The sequence below is a fragment of the Perissodus microlepis genome, chromosome 4 (genome assembly GCF_051167445.1).
Source record: "Perissodus microlepis isolate ML-2025 ecotype Zambia chromosome 4, ASM5116744v1, whole genome shotgun sequence".
Classification (NCBI taxonomy): Eukaryota; Metazoa; Chordata; class Actinopteri; order Cichliformes; family Cichlidae; genus Perissodus; species Perissodus microlepis.
Genome location: NC_140464.1, coordinates 12,079,107 through 12,098,860, shown reverse-complemented (window position 1 = coordinate 12,098,860; position 19,754 = coordinate 12,079,107). Strand labels below are relative to the sequence as shown.

Here is a 19,754-nt window from a genome sequence, read left to right as displayed (position 1 = left end):
ATTATAAATTAACATTGTGCAAATAGATACATATAAAGTCAAGTTCAGTTAGTTCTGGCAAAAGGTTTCAGCAATTCAGATATTCATTTCTGCTCTGCAGGTTGCTTCCCTTCTTTGAAAATAAATGCTATCAGACACAAATGTACCACTGTCTGATTAGCTTTGTTTGCCACTCCAAAGCATGCTTGTTCAGCTTTTGTGCTGCAGAGTTTTGTTCAAAAGTGTTCACAGCCACTGCAGACATGGTACGCATTAGACTCTGTTGGTATGGTTACTTGGCGAATCCAGTCACTAGCAGTTATTAGCAAAGATGTTTTCGTCTGACACGATGGCACCGTAGAGTGATTATTCACACAACTCTTAAGTTAAGCTCGCAAAAGTTACGCAGTCTTCATGCATGAAGTCCCAAGACCATCTTTGTGCCAGAGGTGACGCGCCATATTTAGGAACGATGCTGGAGTCACACCTTTACAGGTCGTAAAGGTGTGTGTATTTTTATCCTTGATTGGATAACCACCCTGGATTCAGGGGCGAGGCATGTCATTCAGACAACATCTTGATGGCAAAAGGTAGAAAAGGAAATGCGTGTAGTGGCAAAGGAATTCGACTATCACCTTGAAACATACACGGCAAGTTTAAACAGCTGCAACAATAGCAATCAGCAGTATTCAACTAATATAAAAAAAAGATGTATTTTAATCTAAAAGACATAAGAAAGTCAAGTGATGATGATTTTAGCTTATTTATAATTGATCCTATACCATCGCTTGACCTCCTTTAATGTCGACACGCAAGACGAGAAGGACCTGGGGACAGCAGCTGCCAGTTTCCCATGAGCCCTGAATGAGGTCACTTAAACAACATCGTGGTCACCATATTGTTTGAGGTATAGTCAACAGAATTTTTCTTTTTTTTCTGCACATTTTCATCTAAATCACATAGACAGGAAAACATTTACAGATATTAGAGCAAAGCATATATATATATATATATATATATATATATATATATATATATATGTATATATATATATATATATATAAAAGGTTTCACATCTGTTCCTACTGTATGTTATTTTGTGTATTTTGTAGTCTTCTTTGTGTGTATTCAGTTCAATGCTCTCTTTGTATTTAAACTTTAGTACCAGAAATTTGATAGCTAGGATAAGTTAAAGCAGAGGCTCAAGCAAGGACCCTGTGACCTTTACAGTTGGGGTTTATTTATAAATTTTTTTGTTACTTCATGTTTGGTATGTCATTACGATCTTCCGTGGCTTATCTGCCTCGGGATGCTGTTGCAAAAATTGTTCAGCATGCAGCAGCTTATTATTCTGTGCTAAAAAACATCTAAACTAATCCGTTCACAAGACTCGCAGCACATTCGAAATGTCAGCGTGGATGCCCTTTCTGATCCTCCTCTCAGACTGTGGCGACAGCTCTCCAGTGACGCAGATCTCTGAGGGCCGACCTGAAAAGTGACACCATTAACTTGAGTCTTTACAGCTGAGCAGGTCAGTCTGTCAGAGCACGATGAGAGCCCAAAGCCATCCAACTTCCTTTTTTAAGTAGTCCCAGTAGCTTTCACAGGTGGCTCTCCACGTTCTCTTTCTGCACTTCGTAACACTGCAGCTTGTCAGTAATGCTGATGTCCTCTACCAGGATATAGTTACTGATGGTCCCCTCGTGCAGCAGTGAGGCACACTTCCCTTCCTCCGTACTGTGGACCATGCCATTTTGGTTGCTAGCGACGAGCATGTGCCTCTCCTCGGGGCTACAGACTGGGGCGGTGGTTTTGGTGATGTCTGGGAGGTGAGGCATTCGAGGGGCGTGGTTTAAGAGACTGGTTGTTTTTGTGTTTGGGGTATTGCTATAGGTGTGGCGGTACTCCTCCTCAATGTTCCTCCCTAGCTTCCAGCGCTTCCACTTCTTCAGGATCTCAGACTGCACCTGGGGAGACAGCAGAGACATAAAGTAGACACTACAAAGCTTCGAACATCTGAAGATGGTGAAGATGGTGTATTTGTTGTGCAATCGAGATGACTCACTTCTTTGTTGACAAAGCAGTACAAGATTGCCACCAGGAGACCCTGTGAAGACAAACAATACTGATTTCATTCTGTCTACTAGCCATTTTCACCCACAATATTCACTTACATGCTACTCTGCAGCTATGAAAACATGAAACTGAATGTATACTAATATATGCACCACAATCCAGGCAGAAACTGCAAGTTTGCTTCTTTAAAATAAACCACAAGTGCCTTTGAGTAACATCTGTCTTAAGATGTAAGCCTCACGGCTATGTTTGCCATCTTTTGACTTTGAAATTCTCTTTTGCTCTGTCTGTTGGTCATCTGTCATATCTGTTTCCAGTGCCTAAAGGTCACTCTAATTATGTCACTGTGTGACAAAGTCATTTAGCAGTGCTCATAGTGCGTTAATTTAATCTCTTCTGACACACAAATATTACAGCACATCACGACTGTCTCAGAGATGGAAAACTCACAGAAGCAGAGAGAGACAATTATGCAAGATTATTATTAGTTTTATTATTTTTAGTAGCCCACAACATACATTTCTAACTGTGATTCAGATGCTGTTACAGTTCGGGCATTTAATCTTGTTAAGCTAACATTTGTTAACTTACATAAAACAAACTTTTGTCACATGTCTCCACACAAACACTTGATATTGATAACACCCATTCACCCTTGATCAAGACTACTTGGCAAGCACAAAATTAAATTAACTAGTTTCCATCAATCAATCAGTTTGTGTGAGTTTTGTGTGAATTCACGAGCTGTCACAGGGTGAGAGGTGAAACACCCCGGACAAGTTGCCAGTTCATAGGCACTGAGTACCATGTATTACCAAGTAGTTTTTCATGGAAAGCGTTGAGGGCTGTATTTTAGCCCAAATCACAATTCTCTACCCTAAACCTCACCTTTTTGGTATCAAGCAGTAAGTGATACCTAAACAAATCAGAGAAAAACTGGATGTGAATCATGACCTGCCTTGAAAACCTACCAGCAACTGCCACCCTAAGTGCCTCCATATGTGGACTTCGCCTTTCTGGACCATTACGCCTTGGCATCCATTCTTGGCACAGCTGTAGCATCAAGGCTGTGTTGTGTGCATCTCAGACAAACCGTAACCATTTTTGATGGTTTGAGGTGTGTATTTTCTTTTCCTGTTCTGTACTTATGTAAGGACAGCTGAGGTGAATTATTACACCACATAAAGCTTTAACAATAACTTTCATTGAAACCAGAGATGCCTTAACTCACTGTCCTGGGGCACACCACTCTCCTTAAAGTGATTAATGATGCTGATGCTCATACTAGAAATAGTGTTGTGAAAAAATAAACATGTTTCAAATGTTCATGACTGACAGTCATCTGTTGTTAAAGTCCAACCTGGAAGGAGGAGAAGAAGAGGTCAGAGAAGAGCCTGGTGAGACGCAAGCCGATGCTGCCACTGGTGGACTCATCTGTTGCGAAGATAAAGACCACATTATGGATCCCGAGCAGCGGGATCAAAGTTAGCGTTGACTTAGCCAACCTGGGACGGAGGAAAGGAGAGACAAAAGGACAGAAAGAAAAGACTAAGTAGAGAGAAAAAAAACGTGACTCAAGAGAAAAACAACATCATATTCACACTCACCGGAACTTATAGTCTGTGTATCTCATTTGGTGTGCTCGGAGCTTTGACACGAGAATTTTGATGATATGGATAAAGATAAGGAAGTTGATCTGTAAGAGACAGAGAAAGACGATGTTACTGGAAATAGTTTACTTATATTATGCAAAAGATACCGTCATAAAGCTCATCTTTCTCTAGTACAGTGGAGATGGATCTTCCAGATGCATACAGGCCCAGAAAAATTGTGATTAATGAGAGAAATGGAAGAAATCTGAGTTACAAATATCACAAAGGATCAGAAGATAAAAGCATAACTATCTGCATTAGTCCCAATAGCTGTGCAAAAAAGTGTTTTCAAGCACATTGGGAAACCCTTTCATAACAGCTGGCATTTCAGACAACAGTAGGTGTTCTCCTGATGAAATCACTTATGATGTGACCTTTATTATTTTAAAATAATTTGTCATGGGTAATTTGTGGTGCTTGGACCTAATGCGTGCATTTGATTTCTGTCAGGGATTGTTATATCAGCAGCCCAGTATGTACTGGCATGAGAATTTAATGGTGAACGGAACTGTGTAACGCTGCACAGTTATTCAACATTTAAACCATACGGTAACTTGTAATATTTAAAAAAGGAGCTTAACCATAGCCACGATAAATTGTTAATCAATATTAATATGCACTTACTGGCCATTTCATTAGGTACATCTTACTAGTATCACTTTAGAGCCAATACAGAAGTGTTTTAATTCATCATGGCATAGATTCAACACAGCGCTGAAAAGATTCCTCCGAGATTTTGGTCCATGTTAGTTGCACATCCATGATGTAAATCTCCTATTCCTCCACATGCCAAGTTATCCTGCTGGAAGCAGCCATCAGGTGATGGGTACAGTGTGGTGATAAAGGGATAAGCATAGTTGACAACAATGCTCAGGCAGGCTGTGGTATTTAAATGATGATCATTTGGTAGTAAGGGGTCCAAACTGAAAATATATATCTATTTTTTGATCGCTCTGTAAACCAGCGGTCCCCAACCTTTTTTGCGCCACGGACCGGTTTATGCCCGACAATATTTTCACGGACAAGCCTTTAAGGTGTCGCGGATAAATACAACAAAATAAAACTAATACCGGTACCGAAAAAAGAAGATTTATTCATAACACACGTGAAAAGACCCAGGAAAACCGAGTTAACGATAAAAACGATAACAAAATAACGCTGAAAACCCATAAAAACCCTGAAAACCATACATTTCACACCCGAGCCTCAACTCTCGCGGCCCGGCACCAAACGACTCACGGACCGGTACCGGTCCGTGAACCAAGGGTTGGGGACCACTGCTGTAAACCATAGAGATGATTGTACGTGAAATACTCGGACCAGCCTGCACGGTACCGACAACATGGTGCATTCAGCGTCACTTAAATCACTTGTCTTTTTCATTCTGATGCTCAGTTTGAAGTACAAAGTTTATGCCACAATTATTTACTTTAATGAGCAGTCGATGCTGTATCAAAGTGGCCGATGAGTGTATATAACAGATGCTAAGCTAACTATAGGCTGGCTAAATCTGTCAGCACACTGCGTATTAAACCACCTACATATTTATCTACATATGCATATCTGTAGTTCTATATTTGCACAGACTTGAATGAAATTGCTGTAATTGTCAAAATATCTGTAACACCTGGAGCAGTCTAACACGCACACACTACACACACACAATTAATGTGAATACTACAGTGTAGTTTTCTATTGTGTCGTGCAGCTTGAGAATGGTGGGACCAAGATAAAGAGGGAAACAGTGAAATTGGGACCAGCCCTCCCATTCCAACAGGAACTCAAACACAGGAATTCCTGTGGGATACAGGTCACTTAGCTGGACGATAAATGCATGGAAAGTGCCAGGATGTCTGGCCTCACTTAAGAGCCACGACAAATTGGACTTGTGTAAACGCTTAGAAGTGACCTTTGCAGAACACACGTCTAATAAAAGTCCTGGTGACAGGATGAAGAGAGTATGCAGAGCTGGTCACAATGCAAATATTAATTTGATTTAATCCACAAATCTTTGAGTCCTGACAGGCTTCACAGAAGTTCTGGGTGAAGCACATCTTACCTTTAACACAATATGAATAAAAGAGGCGTGTTTAATATTTAACAGTGCACCAGTGGGGGATAAAAATAGCTGGAAATGCTTGATTGACAGTCATATACCACTTTAAGGCGAAGCTGCTTTTTCCCCATTAACGTTTACATGCAGAAATAATTGAAATGTTAAAAAAAGGACATGGCATAACAAGATGCGAAGACACATAGAGAGGAGGACGACGACGACAAAATTACCATAACAGCTGCCAGTATCGGAGCACGTATGATCCACCAGTATTTCATGTTTATATTTTGCTCCCAGCAACTGAAAAGAATGAAAGAAAAGCACTGAATGAAATATCAGTGAGAGACCACCTGACATATTTCCTCTACTTTACTAGAACGCTTGTGGACACGGCTCACACTGTAAAACATGTTGTTAAGGCTTTTAAGACTTTACATAAGAGCACAGTGTGACCTTAAAAGCACTTCATTTACTCCTTACTCCAGAATATTTGGGGTCCTGCCGAAAGCTAACATGAAATATTAAGAATGCGCAAACACAGCTGTTAAACCAGACTGGCATCCAGCAGGAGATAAAACATGTCTGTGTGAAAAGTTGAATTGCAGCCAATCCTTCATGTAGTAAATTGTGTGTTAAATTAACCGCAAGCATCAAGATTTTTGGAGAAAGACAATCTGCTGACTTTTTTTTTGACATGGTGTCCTGATACAAATGTTACAAGCTAAAATTTAAACTCGTTGGCAGGTTTTCACCCTTGTTAAACAACCTGGAGAACAGGGAAGAGGGAAAGAGAAGGAAACTTACTCCTGATTTTCATACAGGTATTTAATCGCCACCCATGGCACGAGGAATATTAATGGGGTACCTGTGAAAAAAACAAGAGTTGTCTAAATGCAAAACAGCCAATTAGCACTTGACAATTTGTATGCTCTTACTTCATTTGGCTCAATACAAAAAGTATCATATAACACATAACTGACTTGCATCCCCTGACCTATGACTTCACAGATTCAGGCCAGCTCACCCCAACCGATGCACTGGTAAATTTTGAAGTAGTTCCTCTCCGTAAACACAGTGATGACCAGGAGGTTGTGGAGGTAGATGCCTTCCACCAGCAACCAGTAGCTGTTAGCCATGATACTATACTGCATCATAACCATGGCGATGCGACAGCTGACCATTGTCTGCAAGAAAAGGTTAATATCACATATTTTACACCGCCAAGAAGAGTCGCCTGACACATTATTTAGCCGATGTGAGATTCGGGATAAGATTTTACAACAGAAGCAACTTTAAACCCAATTTCAGCCATCTGTGACAACCCAGCGCACATGGTCCTCCTTTTATATATGTATCTCTTCTGCAGTAAACTACAGTATTTTATTTTGGTCATGTATGCAGTTTCTCATCTTTGTTGTGTTGGTGAGACTCCTCACTTGCTTGACTAACATAAGTAATCAATTAAAGCCTTTTTAGCTGTAACTGTTTTGAGATTAAAAACAATTAAATATAATGTGGATATTAGACAGAGATAAGTAAATGCAAAATGCAATTTTTAAATAAAGATTTTATTGATTAAGGAAGAAAATTGGCACTGGTCCTGTGTAAAAAAGTAATTGACCCTCTTGTTACATCATGAATTAACTGTGATTAATCTCATTTTTTGGGAAGCTGAGTTCAGTTTCACTAAACAGGCTCAGACATGATTACTGCCAGACCTGCTGAATCAGGAAATCACTTACATAGAACCTGTCTGACAAAGTGAAACAGGTTAAAAGATCCCCAAAAGCAACGCATCATGCTACAATCTAAAGAAACACCTGAGAAACAAAGTCACTAACATCTATCAGCCTGGAAAGGGTTCAGAGCCATTTCCAAGGCTTCAGGACTCCAGTGAATCACTGTGAGAGCCATTATTCACACATGGGGAAAACTTGGAACAGTGGTTAACCTTCCCAGGAATGACCGGCTCCAAGAGCACATTGATGACTCATCCAGGAGATCACAAAAGAACCCAGAACAACATTAAAGAACCACAGGCTTCACGTGTCTCAGTTAAGTTCAGAGTTCATGATTCAGCTATAGGAAGGAGACTGGGGAAAAATGGCACCGAAGGGAGAGTTCAAGGAGAAAACCACATCAAAAAGAACACAAAGGTTCATCTTATATTTGCCAAAAAACCCCCAAAAAACATCTGGATGATCCCCAAGAGAGAAAGCTAAACTTTTTGAAAGGTTTTAGTCCCATTATGTCTGCCGTAAAAGTAACACTGCATTTCAGAAAAGGAACATCATACCAACAGTAAAATATGGTGGTGGTAGTGTACCATCACACTGCCTCACGACCTGAAAGACTTGCTGTAGTAAATGGAACCATGAATTCTGATGTCTATCAAAACATCCCGAAGGAGAATGTCTGGCCATCTGTTTGTGACCTCAAGCTGAAGTGCACTTGGGTTCTCAAGCAGGACAGTGATCCAAAATACAAAAGCAGGTCCACCTCTGAATGTCATAAGATGGCTCAAATATCTCATCTCATCTGATCACACTGATCTAGTCTGCTTTTTTCAGTCAGAAAGCTGATAGGAAAGCAACTGTTACTTAAATAACCACTCATTACAACCAAGCCAGACAGAAGAGCATCTCTGAATGTATGACATGCCAAAACCAGAAGCAGATGGGCCACACTGGGTACCACTTCTGTCAGTTAAGAACAGGAAACTTGGGCAGTGGTACTAGTAAGTACTAAACAAATTGGCTAATGAGCGCATATATGAATCCTTTAAACAGAATCAGGATTGTTGTTCTTATAGAGCTCAAAGTTCACCTTTATGACACATTGTGAACATACTATAACAATCAGAACCTAAATCCAGAACTGTTTTGTACTTTTATTTTATCAGCTAATCAAAAAAATAATAGAAAGGTCACAAATAAGAAAACATTTGTCTCATTTCCACCTGTGATAAAGTCTTTGGTGATCACTGTTAAATATGAAGAGCAAAACTGACCTCGTTGTTGACCAGCAGCTCTATTGGAGCTATAGATGCAGGGGGGAATCCCTGCTCCTCGTCTCTGTTCAGGCCCTGTGCTATGTGGCTGGTTTCGAACAGAGCATCTTTGATGAGGACAGACAAAGCTCGCAGGATGAAAGAGGCAAAAAGATTCATGTGGATATTGTTCCTCATGCAGTGGAGTTTCCTGATGAAGGAGAAGCAACAATCATCCAAGAGGTAATCTGTTGGTGTATCAATCATCTGGTTTTGCTCTCTTAAAATGTGCTTGAAATGATTTAAGGTGTAAATGATTATTACCTAAAGAATATGAGGATGCCAAGAGCCAACACTAAAGCCACCAGGGATAAGGAATAGCCCACCGTGTACATGATCCGAATATGGACATAGTACTGCTGCAGATCAGAGCACACGTTTGTTAAATCTTTTTCATTTTTATTTTTTATTTATAGTAAAATTAGACAAAATCTCTTTATTCTTTAGTTTCTCTCAGCTATATCTAATGCTTTCAGATCAAGTAGAATAAAAAAAGACTATTCTTACCAGATGTGGTGCTTGTTCATGAGAATCACACTCGCTGGTATTATATGTAGTCACCCACTGGCCATTCACATCACATTCCTGATACACCACGCCATGCTGAACTACACGCACACACACACACACACAAACAGGCCTCTGTGATTTACTGAGAAGTCCAGTCATAGGCAGCTGTCCTTCTCTGCAGGGCATTTTAAGTGACCTGGCATGAGCATGTCTGAAATATTGTGTATGGCCAAAAACTCACACATCTCTTACCTTTACGGTGCCATGGCAAATACCACGGGCATGGCACAACAACAGTAGTGTTAGGGAGTCCATCGGGCCAACAGGCATAATTGTTAAAAGTCCTGTTGCACACCAGGCCTGTGATTAAACAAAAAAACCCATAACATCATAATATATATGCTGAGAAACCACAGACTACCCCTGAGAGTCTAAAACTTGCAGAATGCAGTAAAAATTAATTATATATTATATATTTGGAATGATTGCTGCTAGTAGCTATTATGTAAACATCAGGGTAATTTAGCTTGACTTCAGAGTCCTGACCTCCTACTTACAGTATATCACGTCTTCAATCGTGTTTCAGAACAGAGGACCGAAACAACATTAACTGTACAGAGAGATGGGTGTTCGTGAAGTGATGTATAGGCTAAGCTGCTCTTACGCTAATGGAGGGTGACAGGAAAGGTATGTAAGTGCTGCAAAGTGGTGTGATTTTGCATGCAGTGTGGGAAGCAGCCTTTCTGAAAGTTGGAGCAATCTGCTGCACTAACCAGCGAGCATAAAACATGACAACGGTCTTTAATGCGACTGAAGGGCAGCGTTTAGCGTGTAGTTAAACATTTTGCAGATGGGAGCTGCTTTTTACTAAGCATGAGCAGAAAGTGAGCATGGTGTAGTAAATGTATGACTGGAGAGGAAATCGCTGCCGCCTCATGGACTGGTGAGCAAACTGTTACCTGTTCTGCAACATTAAAAGGCTTTTCTCAACAATGTGTTTGCAAATCATACAAATATCTCTTACTGTCGCATTTACATTGCTCCGAAATGTTGCATATTTTGCTGAAGTGGTTATAATTAATAGTTTTGCATTAAAAGGTCATATGTCTGTGAAGGTTCTCAGTCATCCAGGTCATCGTAGTCAAAGGAGCTTGCAAAGAAAAGCGTCTGGACTTCTTTAAGTTTACTTGAAGACGTTTCACCTCTCATCCGAGAAGCTTCTTCAGTTCTAAGGTCAAATGGTGGAGAGTCCCAGATATAAACCTAGTGGGAGTATCCCCCCACAGAGGGACAAAAGGACCCCCTGATGATCTTCTAATCGCCTGAGCCAAGGTGTGAAACTGGGTGTGGGTCCCAATCAGCCAGAGTTTCGGGTGTGTTCATTGTGAAACCTGGCCCCACCTTATCATGCGAATTCCTGAGGTCAGATGGCCCAGGATGTGAGTGGTCCCAATCAGCCAGAGTTTCGGGTGTGTTCATTGTGAAACCTGGCCCCACCTTATCATGCGAATTCCTGAGGTCAGATGGCCCAGGATGTGAGTGGGCGTTAAGGCGTCTGGGAAGGGATCTCAAAACTGGATTATAAATGGCAGAGAGTTGGTGTCGTAAACCCCCGCCTCTGTTCAAAGATGGTCGCTCACAGTGGACATAGATGGCTTCTTTCACTCCTCTTTCAAACCATCTGTCCTCTCTGTCCAAAATGTGAACATTGGCATCCTCGAAAGAGTGTCCTTTATCCTTAAGATGCAGATGGACTGCTGAGTCTTGTCCTGTGGAGGTGGCTCTTCTGTGTTGTGCCATGCGCTTGTGAAGTGGCTGTTTGGTCTCTCCAATGTAGAGGTCTGGGCATTCCTCGCTGCACTGTATAGCATACACCACATTGTTAAGTCTGTGTTTTGGCGTTTTGTCTTTCGGGTGAACCAGTTTTTGTCTGAGCGTGTTGCTGGGTCTGAAATGCACCGGGATGTCATGCTTGGAGAAAACTCTCCTAAGTTTTTCTGATACACCGGCTACATAGGGGATGACAATGTTGTTGCGTCTGTCCTTCTTATCCTCCCTCGTTGGTGTCTGGTCTTCTTTTCTGTGCCTCTTTGCTGTCAGCAAAGAGGCACAGAAACACCCAGTTTCACACCTTGGCTCAGGCGATTAGAAGATCATCAGGGGGTCCTTTTGTCCCTCTGTGGGGGGATACTCCCACTAGGTTTATATCTGGGACTCTCCACCATTTGACCTTAGAACTGAAGAAGCTTCTCGGATGAGAGGTGAAACGTCTTCAAGTAAACTTAAAGAAGTCCAGACGCTTTTCTTTGCAAGCTCCTTTGACATTAAAAGGTCATAATACCTTTCTGTTGGTTCACTGTCATAGCCCAACTCAACTCTAAAATGTCTGCTTGGAATACTAAAGAGCAAACTATTATAGTTACCATCTAGCTAATGTGTTTACTGAAGTAGTTGCTCTTGAGTTTCGTACTCCTTAGCTACCACGGACGGCCCCTTTATATTTATTTAATTTAGCCTGATGGAAAAGGACCTCCCTATTCCTTCTCCTTTTCCTTCATTACAACAACCAGGACAGCCCTGGACATTCTAGGGCTGTCCTGGTTGACACACCTCTACAACGTTGCGTGGAGATCAGGGGCAGTACCCCTGGACTGGCAGACCGGGGTGGTGGTCCCCATTTTTAAGAAGGGGGACCGGAGGATGTGTTCCAACTACAGGGGGATCACACTCCTCAGCCTCCCTGGGAAAGTCTATGCCAGGGTGCTGGAAAGGAGAGTTCGTCCGATAGTCAAACCTCAGATACAGGAGGAACAATGCGGTTTTTGTCCTGGTCGCGGAACACTGGACCAGCTCTTTATCCTGTCAAGGATACTTGAGGTCGCATGGGAGTTTGCCCAACCAGTCTACATGTGTTTTGTGGACTTGGAGAAGGCATTCGACCGTGTCCCTCGGGGTGTCCTGTGGGGGGCGCTACGGGAGTATGGGGTGTCTGGCCCATTGCTACGGGCCATTCGATCCCTATACAACCGTTGCAAGAGCTTGGTTCGCATTGCTGGCAATAAGTCGGACTCGTTCCCAGTGGGTGATGGGCTCCACCAGGGCTGCCCTTTGTCACTGATTCTGTTCATAATTTTTATGGACAGGATTTCTAGGCGCAGCCAAGTGGCGGAGGGCTTTCACTTAGGCGGCCTCAGAATCTCATCTCTGCTTTTCACGGATGATGTGGTTCTGTTGGCTTCATCGGGTGATGGCCTCCAGCTCGCACTGGAACGGTTCGCAACCGAGTGTGAAGCAGCGGGAATGAGGATCAGCACCTCCAAATCTGAGGCCAGACAGATTTTAGTATACTGTGATATATTATGGTCTTGTCACTTGGTCAGAGTGAAATATTATGGCTTTATTTTTGTGCCACTATTCTGAGCGCACGTAAAAAAAATTTGAGCGCACTTAAAAAAAAAATTGCAGGTGCAAGTGTTGCATTTTGAGGAGAAGTTTATTTTGAGCGAAGAAAAGCTACATTTCAGTGAACAAAATTCATTGCTGCGTGCAAAAAATGTATTTCAGTGTTAACGATTATCCATACACACACACACACAATAGCATCCTCTCTCGCTCAGTTTTTGCATTTGCGCTTGCTCGCAATGTGTTGCTTGCACTCTCAACATTTCTGCCCGTGCGCGTTCAACGCTTTCTGTACACCGTTATATTTGTGCCACAAAACCAGCCAATCACAGACTTGGATGCAACAAAATCTGATTGGCTGTTTTGGTCTCCAATCAGCTCAAAATGATGAAATGCAATATCCCAGAATCCATTTCGTCCAAAACTCAAATGAGGCAGTGGAGGAGGAACACAGAGTGGCGGAGTTTGAAATATTGCTCTTTCTGGGTCACAAAATAAACTTTTAAGATATTTTCATGCGAGAATGGTGCTGTGTGAACTTCAAATATCTGCTCGATTTATCAAGACATCACATATTTGCAAAAGTGCTCTAACGTTTTTGGAAATGCATGTTAAATTTTTTTACGTGCACTCAGAATAGTGGCACAAAAATAACGCCATATAAAACTGGATGATATCTCCAATGAATGAGTAACACTTAGAAACTTTTGGTAAATGGTGCAGGTTGGATTTTAATAGCAGTGTGAAAGGGCCTAAAGTTAAAATTAAATTACAAGTCTAACACAGTGTTTAGCTCACCAGTGCTTTGTGGATCTTGGCTGTTGTTGCGTTCACACTCTTTCCTGTACAGTTCCCAGCGCTCCGTCACCTTTTGCAGGGAAACAACAGCAGAAACCTGAGGAGACAATAACAGGAACACAATTAAAGAAAAAATATCTGGAAGGTCTGTTTTCCTGGAGACTTACGGATACATTTCAACCAGATAGACATGAAGAATACTGAGAACATGAACCTCGTGCAAAGCAACTGGCCAGCTGACGTTCATTTGTTTCAGTTCACTTTATATATACGGTAGCTGTAAACAACTGGTTGTCATACTGGGGATTTAATCAATCAAAATAAGACCTTGCCACACGATAATACTGTACTTACGCTACTGTACAGAGTGTTTAGGTTTCTGTAACTCTCTAAGATAAGTCTTAACTGTGAAGGTCATTGACTAATATATATATATATCTATAGATATATATATATATCTATAGATATATAGATATATATATATCTATAGATAGATAGATAGATAGATAGATAGATAGATAGATAGATAGATAGATAGATAGATAGATAGATAGATAGATAGATATTAGTCTGTGTCTGTGTGCTTTTAAACATGTTTTTGGACCCACCTGGATACTGCAGGAGACAATGAGCACTGCCAAAAAGAGGAACAGCTGTGACATCCCTTATTTCTGCTGTTGGTGCTGGGATGGGATACTGCAGAGCTGAGAAGAGTTTTCACTTCATAAGGGGGCTTATCTACACTGGCCACGCTGCCTGGATGACACAGAGACATACAATTCATCAAAGCTCATTGCAAACACATTGCTGTTAATGAGGCTCAGCTTGGCTGCGCAAAACAAGAGAACCAAAACAGGAAAAGGCTGGGCCATATCGTTCACACTACAATTACACCAAATTTAGAAGGTATGCCGGCAAGGAAGTAAAATAAAAGGAGAAGTATTATGTCTTTTCAACTTGTGTTCTTAACATTCAAGAAGTGTGGAGAGGAAAGGAGTGCTTATTCATTCAAATAGAGCCATGGTCCACAAAGTTTACAGCTATACAAGACAGACCAGAACATCATTGGGCCAAAAAACCTCCAGGAAATGCTGTTTGTCCCTGCAGTGAGACAGCTGCATGTAGTCAGTGATTCTGCTGGCAGCTGTCCACCTTCTTGCTGAAGCCAGTGAGTATTTGGTTGAGTGTTTGTCAGTGTGTGCCAGAGGTCACTCACCTTCGCATCGACTGCCATAACACTCCCGAGAGATTTGACTGAAGCCGGAGAACGGAACGAAATCTGAAACGTTTCTGCAAAAAACACCTTGACCATGGAAACATTTTTGGCTAAAACGTTTCAAATTCCATTCCGTTCCAGTCTTGCAGTGGGTAGGAGGACGAACTCGTGATGTTGTGTAAGGAATTTTTCACAAACGGAGGTAGGTATTTTTTCAAGAGATAAGAGCACAATGTGTCGTGACAGATGAACAGTTTGAAATGTTCTTGGGTGGGAAAGCTTAATTCACGAGTTTTTCAGTCTCTGTTTTGACTGAAAATGTCATCGAGCTTCTAAAATCTGGGGTAAACAGCAGCTTGGAGGTTCCAGTCACAATCTTAATGTCCACGCTATCAGACTTGATCAAATCTACACCAACGCCTTTCTTAATGGACTGCTCAGTGTAATAACTACTGGATACAATTAGCATTAGCTGCAGTACAGCCTCACTGATTGCCATAGGCGCTGAGAGATCAGAGCTTGTCTGGCCTGACATCAGGTCGTGACTGGTCCAGCTCAAATCATAGCGCTGACTCTTGTACCGCATCAGACATGTTCTGATTTCAATTCTGTTTTTGTGTTCTGGTGGCTAAAAGACCCACAACAGTGACATCCCATCACAAATTCTGGCATAGGTCATTGGGAAGCAGAAACTACAGGCATATCTTCAAACCATACTGTACTTTAACCTCTGCTCTTCCAAACATCTCTACGGTAGGCATCTCAGGTAAGTTCTTACCAGACAGAGATAATGAGCGCGTGACATTTCAGCACGTGTCCCGCTGCACCGGAGAGGTTCAGACCTTGGGCTTCCTTGTGGCTAAAATGTTACGCCATGTGTGACAGTTTTCCAAGGGTTTCCCTCTTTCACAACCTATCTCTCACTTACTCTCTGACTCTTTCGCCAGCCCGCGCCACTCTGCAGCTTAGCAGCGACTGGGAGCAATGATTAACCAAACTGCAGGAGTGGGAGTGAGGGTGCGTCAAAGCAAGAGGGTTTACTACAGGAGAAAAGATTCCTAAACCTGGCTCCTGACCCCTTTTCTATGTTGCGACACAAAACACAAACAATTACACATGTGTGAAGTTGTGAGGTGAATTTGAAATCTGGCTCTCACATTGAGAGTATGCATGGACACCAAAATATGATATTTCATCATCACTTCATGACTAAAAGAAAATAAAAACTGCATTTCCTAATTATCCTTTAGATGACTTCTATAACAAACTCATTGCTTCTGTTTCGGGAGTCCAGCTGCACAGTTTTCCTTAGTATTTAGTATTTATTTTTAGATATAATAACACCGAATGCCCCACAGCTGAAGACAAAACAAGACTCTCTCGATAATGAACATTCACTGCCTGTTACGCTCAAAAAGCAACGCTAAATCAGAGCACTGGAGGATTTTTAAGACACAACCTGAGGACATAAGTTCACAGAACTCCCTTGCTTTATTTGTGCACATTTGTCAAGTACAATGTGTCTGCTCGGATGCCTTTAATGCAGGATGAGGGGAATCATGTTGGCCATTCGATGGAAGCTCAATTGGAACTAATGGGCTTCAAGGTGTGAGGCTAATTAGGCTTCTATATTGTGCTGTTATGATAGCCTGCCAGATCTACAGTACTGCTGTTCCCACTTAGCTTTTTCAGTCCATTGTGACTTCAGATCAATCAAGGTCCTCTGAAACATGTGTTGTTAGACCCAGTGGCTCCCTGTTCCAGGAAATAATCTGGAGCTTTTAACACTTTTGCTGCACATTTGATGTAAGAGGTGAAACAACGGCTGAGAGTCGAGCCTTCCAAGCCAGATGGCTCTCTTGAGATGCTTGGGTCTGCTCTCTTTAGCTTCATCCAGAAACAAGTTAGCAAGCAAGAATGTTTCACCTCAGTGTCTGAAAATTATGCAGCACTTTTTTTTCTTTTAGATAAATATTTATGTTTAATTTCCTCTTAGACGACTTTGTGTTGATTGACCAAATTCTAAACAGATGCAAGTGTAACCTAAGAGGTTATTGCCCCTTTACACACACAGGATAGATGGCATCATGTTTGAATCATCCTTGGTCACTTATTTATGTTTGCGAGTGGAAGAAATACATTGAAAAACATAAGTGAATGACGCAAATCACCTGAATGTCCCAAACAACCTAAAAAAAAAAACGCTTTGTGTTCAAGTGCACATTGGATGGCTTAATACAATGGCCACTAACAATTACTGTTGTTTGTTGGAGAGTACTTACCTTTCATTTGATTACATTGTCTGACAAATAAAATTACAAAAGAGTATGCATGCATGAATGTGGGGCAGAGGGGATCGGCAAGGATTAAAAACAAAACTCTCTGAAAAACACAATAGCTGTCCAGCTCAGAAAATGCCCCTGAGCAGCAATATATCATTCAGCTTTCCAAACGCACAGGCACTAGTGAGAGTATTACTAACTGTCTGACATCATCCAAATCCGACAGCTTTCCTCGCCACAGATGAGGTCTGGGTGCAATTTAAAAAATATATGATAGAGAAATATCTTTGTTTTTAAACTGTCAAACAGCAAAAACAATCAAACACATGATTATTAGAGTAAATGTGTGATATGTTCTCCCTGCTTCCCATAATTTAACAAATTTAGCTAAAAGGCTAAAGCACATACAGAAGACGTTACATGCTTAGTGTTCAGGCATGAGAACCCTGTTATCTGATAACAGGGTGTTCAGGAAAAAAAGCATCGTGCTGCAACACGCTCTTTTACTTGTTTGGAGCAATCAAGATACTGCCTAAATCTACACATCGTGCTCTGCTTGATTTACCTGATCTTCAGCATGACAGCATGCTAATCTGTTCCTGTGTAAAACATCAAATTCAACAACATGATTATTTCCCCGCTCTGATGTTCTGCAACCATACACATGCCACTGATTGCACAACAGTGGTTATGCATTTCAGTTGTTTTTCTGACCTTTTAAAAAATGTCTGCTTTCTCTTCAGCCACAAATTTCCGATGCTTCCCAGGAATTCTTTCGAAAAAACAACACAATGTTTTCGTCTAATTGTACATTGAGCTGGCACAATTGTTAATAGCTATTGTCAAAACTTTCAAAGTATTTCTGGAAGGTTTATTTCTTAGTTTGCAGAAAAACTCTGAATATATACAAATCATGAAGACTTCAAATACAGTGACAGTTACATTTCATTTAAGCCTGACTCAGCAGGACGTTTATGTTGACAGACAGTTTCCTGTTCATCCTCTACTTTACCAATAGGAACATGTAAAATAAAAGCAGACCCGACTAGATTCTTATTGATTTAAAAAAAAAATGCTAAAATGCCGCCTGTCAGTGCACCACCGGCAGGAGGAACGTAGTGCTGGGGAGTGGCCAGGGATGGAGACCCCGGCCTACTGATCCCCGGGAACCAAAACTAGTGATTGGGACACGGAACATCGCCTCTCTGGAGGGGAAGGAGCCTGAGCTAGTGCGTGAGGTTTAGAGGTACCAACAAGATATAGTTGGGCTCACCTCATCAAGCAACTCACCTCAAAGGAGGGGGTGATTGGGAGAAAAGGCTTTCCAGGTCTGAACCCGAGCAGTGTTCTGTTAATGGACATGGTGTTTGTCCATAACAAACTGTCAACTGATCATCACCTCGTGGTGGGTTGGATCAGGTGGTGGGGGAGGATGCTGGGCAGACCTGGGGCACCTAAATGTATAGTGAGGGTGCCATATAAAAGGCTGGCAGAGGCCTTGGTCAGCGAGATTCACAAGGTCTTAGACTCCCACCACTCCCATCGCAGAGCTTCGTGAGCATTCAGAGGGAGACTGGGAACATTGAATCCAAATAGACCATGTTCAGCACCTCCCTTGCTAAAGCTGCTGCACTGAGCTGCAGGTGCAACATCATCAAATTGGTAAACCCCGAATGGTGGACACCAGAGGTGAAAATGGATGGATTGATGGATGGGTTGATGCCAAAATGCTATAAAGAATAAAAGCACCTGGGTTCACACAAGAGCCCTCCATGCAATTCTGTCTGTGAAATTTCAAAAACAAAATATTCATTTTTTCCTGTTTTTTCTCAGTTATTTTGTGAAGGAAAAGTAGCTTACTTGCAGTATGGATTATGTTCAGTGGCACAAAGTGGCCATGGGATTCATTGCAGGTATACAAAGTGCTCAATTCTAACACCATATTGTTGTAAAGGTAAGCTCACAGTTTTGTTCTGAGCTGGCATCTGAATAGCAGCTGTGTCCCAAAACCTTTTTTCAATTACCAGAGATCAGGACAGACATAAACCAGCCAGATTTGCCACTTTTAGTCTGAACCACAGAATAACTTTGTTATTTCCATCTGCAGTTGTTTATGGAGGAGGTATGGCTCTGTTTTGAGAGGTCTCTTTCATGTACATGCATGAGAGCCACAACTAGACCTCAAAGTCGAGCACAGAGCGTCTGTAACAACAAACATGACCTTGATTAAACCAGAGACACTACAAAGCATGAGCTCATGTGGAGATGGGTTGCAAAGAGGCTTACAGAGAATATGCATTACAGTTGAGAAGCATCAGAATACTTCCAGGTAGCCTCATTGTTGTTCTGGCCTGTAGTGAACAGTAACCTTCAACAGCAATGTTATAGTAAAACTAAGTTTTTAAAGTGTGTGCTAATACCACAGTGTCCACGGTGCACCCAAAGCTGCAACACAGATGCCACAAGAGCATGCAGCCGCTCTGTCTCTCACCCTTAAATGGGTGGTTAAAAGGAAGGAAAGGTCGAGTGAAAAAAAGCAAAAGGCTGGAAAAAAATGGGGCCAGTCAAGGACCAGGTCATTGAATAAGACTCGTTAACACACACTTAGACTAGTTGTATTGGTGTATTGGTGTGTGTGTGTGTTTTACTCTTTTGCTTAATGCTGGAATATAATCTCCGTTTAAAAAGCTGTTTTGTGTGTTTGGCCTTTTAGATATGTCGGTGTTATGATTGT

The 19,754-nt window shown here is 41.6% G+C and overlaps 1 protein-coding gene across 1 annotated transcript in view; it reads right to left on the bottom strand.

Annotated features, from left to right (window-relative positions):
• Nucleotides 1–1,052: 1,052 nt before the first annotated feature.
• The window catches only part of gcgra (glucagon receptor a), a 48,703-nt gene continuing 30,001 nt past the window's right edge, over nt 1,053–19,754 (bottom strand). Inside the window, exons 2-14 of the mRNA XM_084925754.1 lie at nt 14,131–14,278; nt 13,523–13,619; nt 9,575–9,682; nt 9,320–9,420; nt 9,077–9,171; nt 8,774–8,963; nt 6,788–6,947; nt 6,568–6,628; nt 5,994–6,063; nt 3,663–3,751; nt 3,416–3,560; nt 2,045–2,086; nt 1,053–1,946 (exon numbers count right to left, since the gene is read on the bottom strand). Of these exons, the coding sequence (XP_084781880.1) occupies nt 1,581–1,946; nt 2,045–2,086; nt 3,416–3,560; nt 3,663–3,751; nt 5,994–6,063; nt 6,568–6,628; nt 6,788–6,947; nt 8,774–8,963; nt 9,077–9,171; nt 9,320–9,420; nt 9,575–9,682; nt 13,523–13,619; nt 14,131–14,184 (1,578 nt within the window). The 5' untranslated portion in view covers nt 14,185–14,278 and the 3' untranslated portion in view covers nt 1,053–1,580. The remainder of the gene's footprint in view (nt 1,947–2,044; nt 2,087–3,415; nt 3,561–3,662; nt 3,752–5,993; nt 6,064–6,567; nt 6,629–6,787; nt 6,948–8,773; nt 8,964–9,076; nt 9,172–9,319; nt 9,421–9,574; nt 9,683–13,522; nt 13,620–14,130; nt 14,279–19,754) is intronic.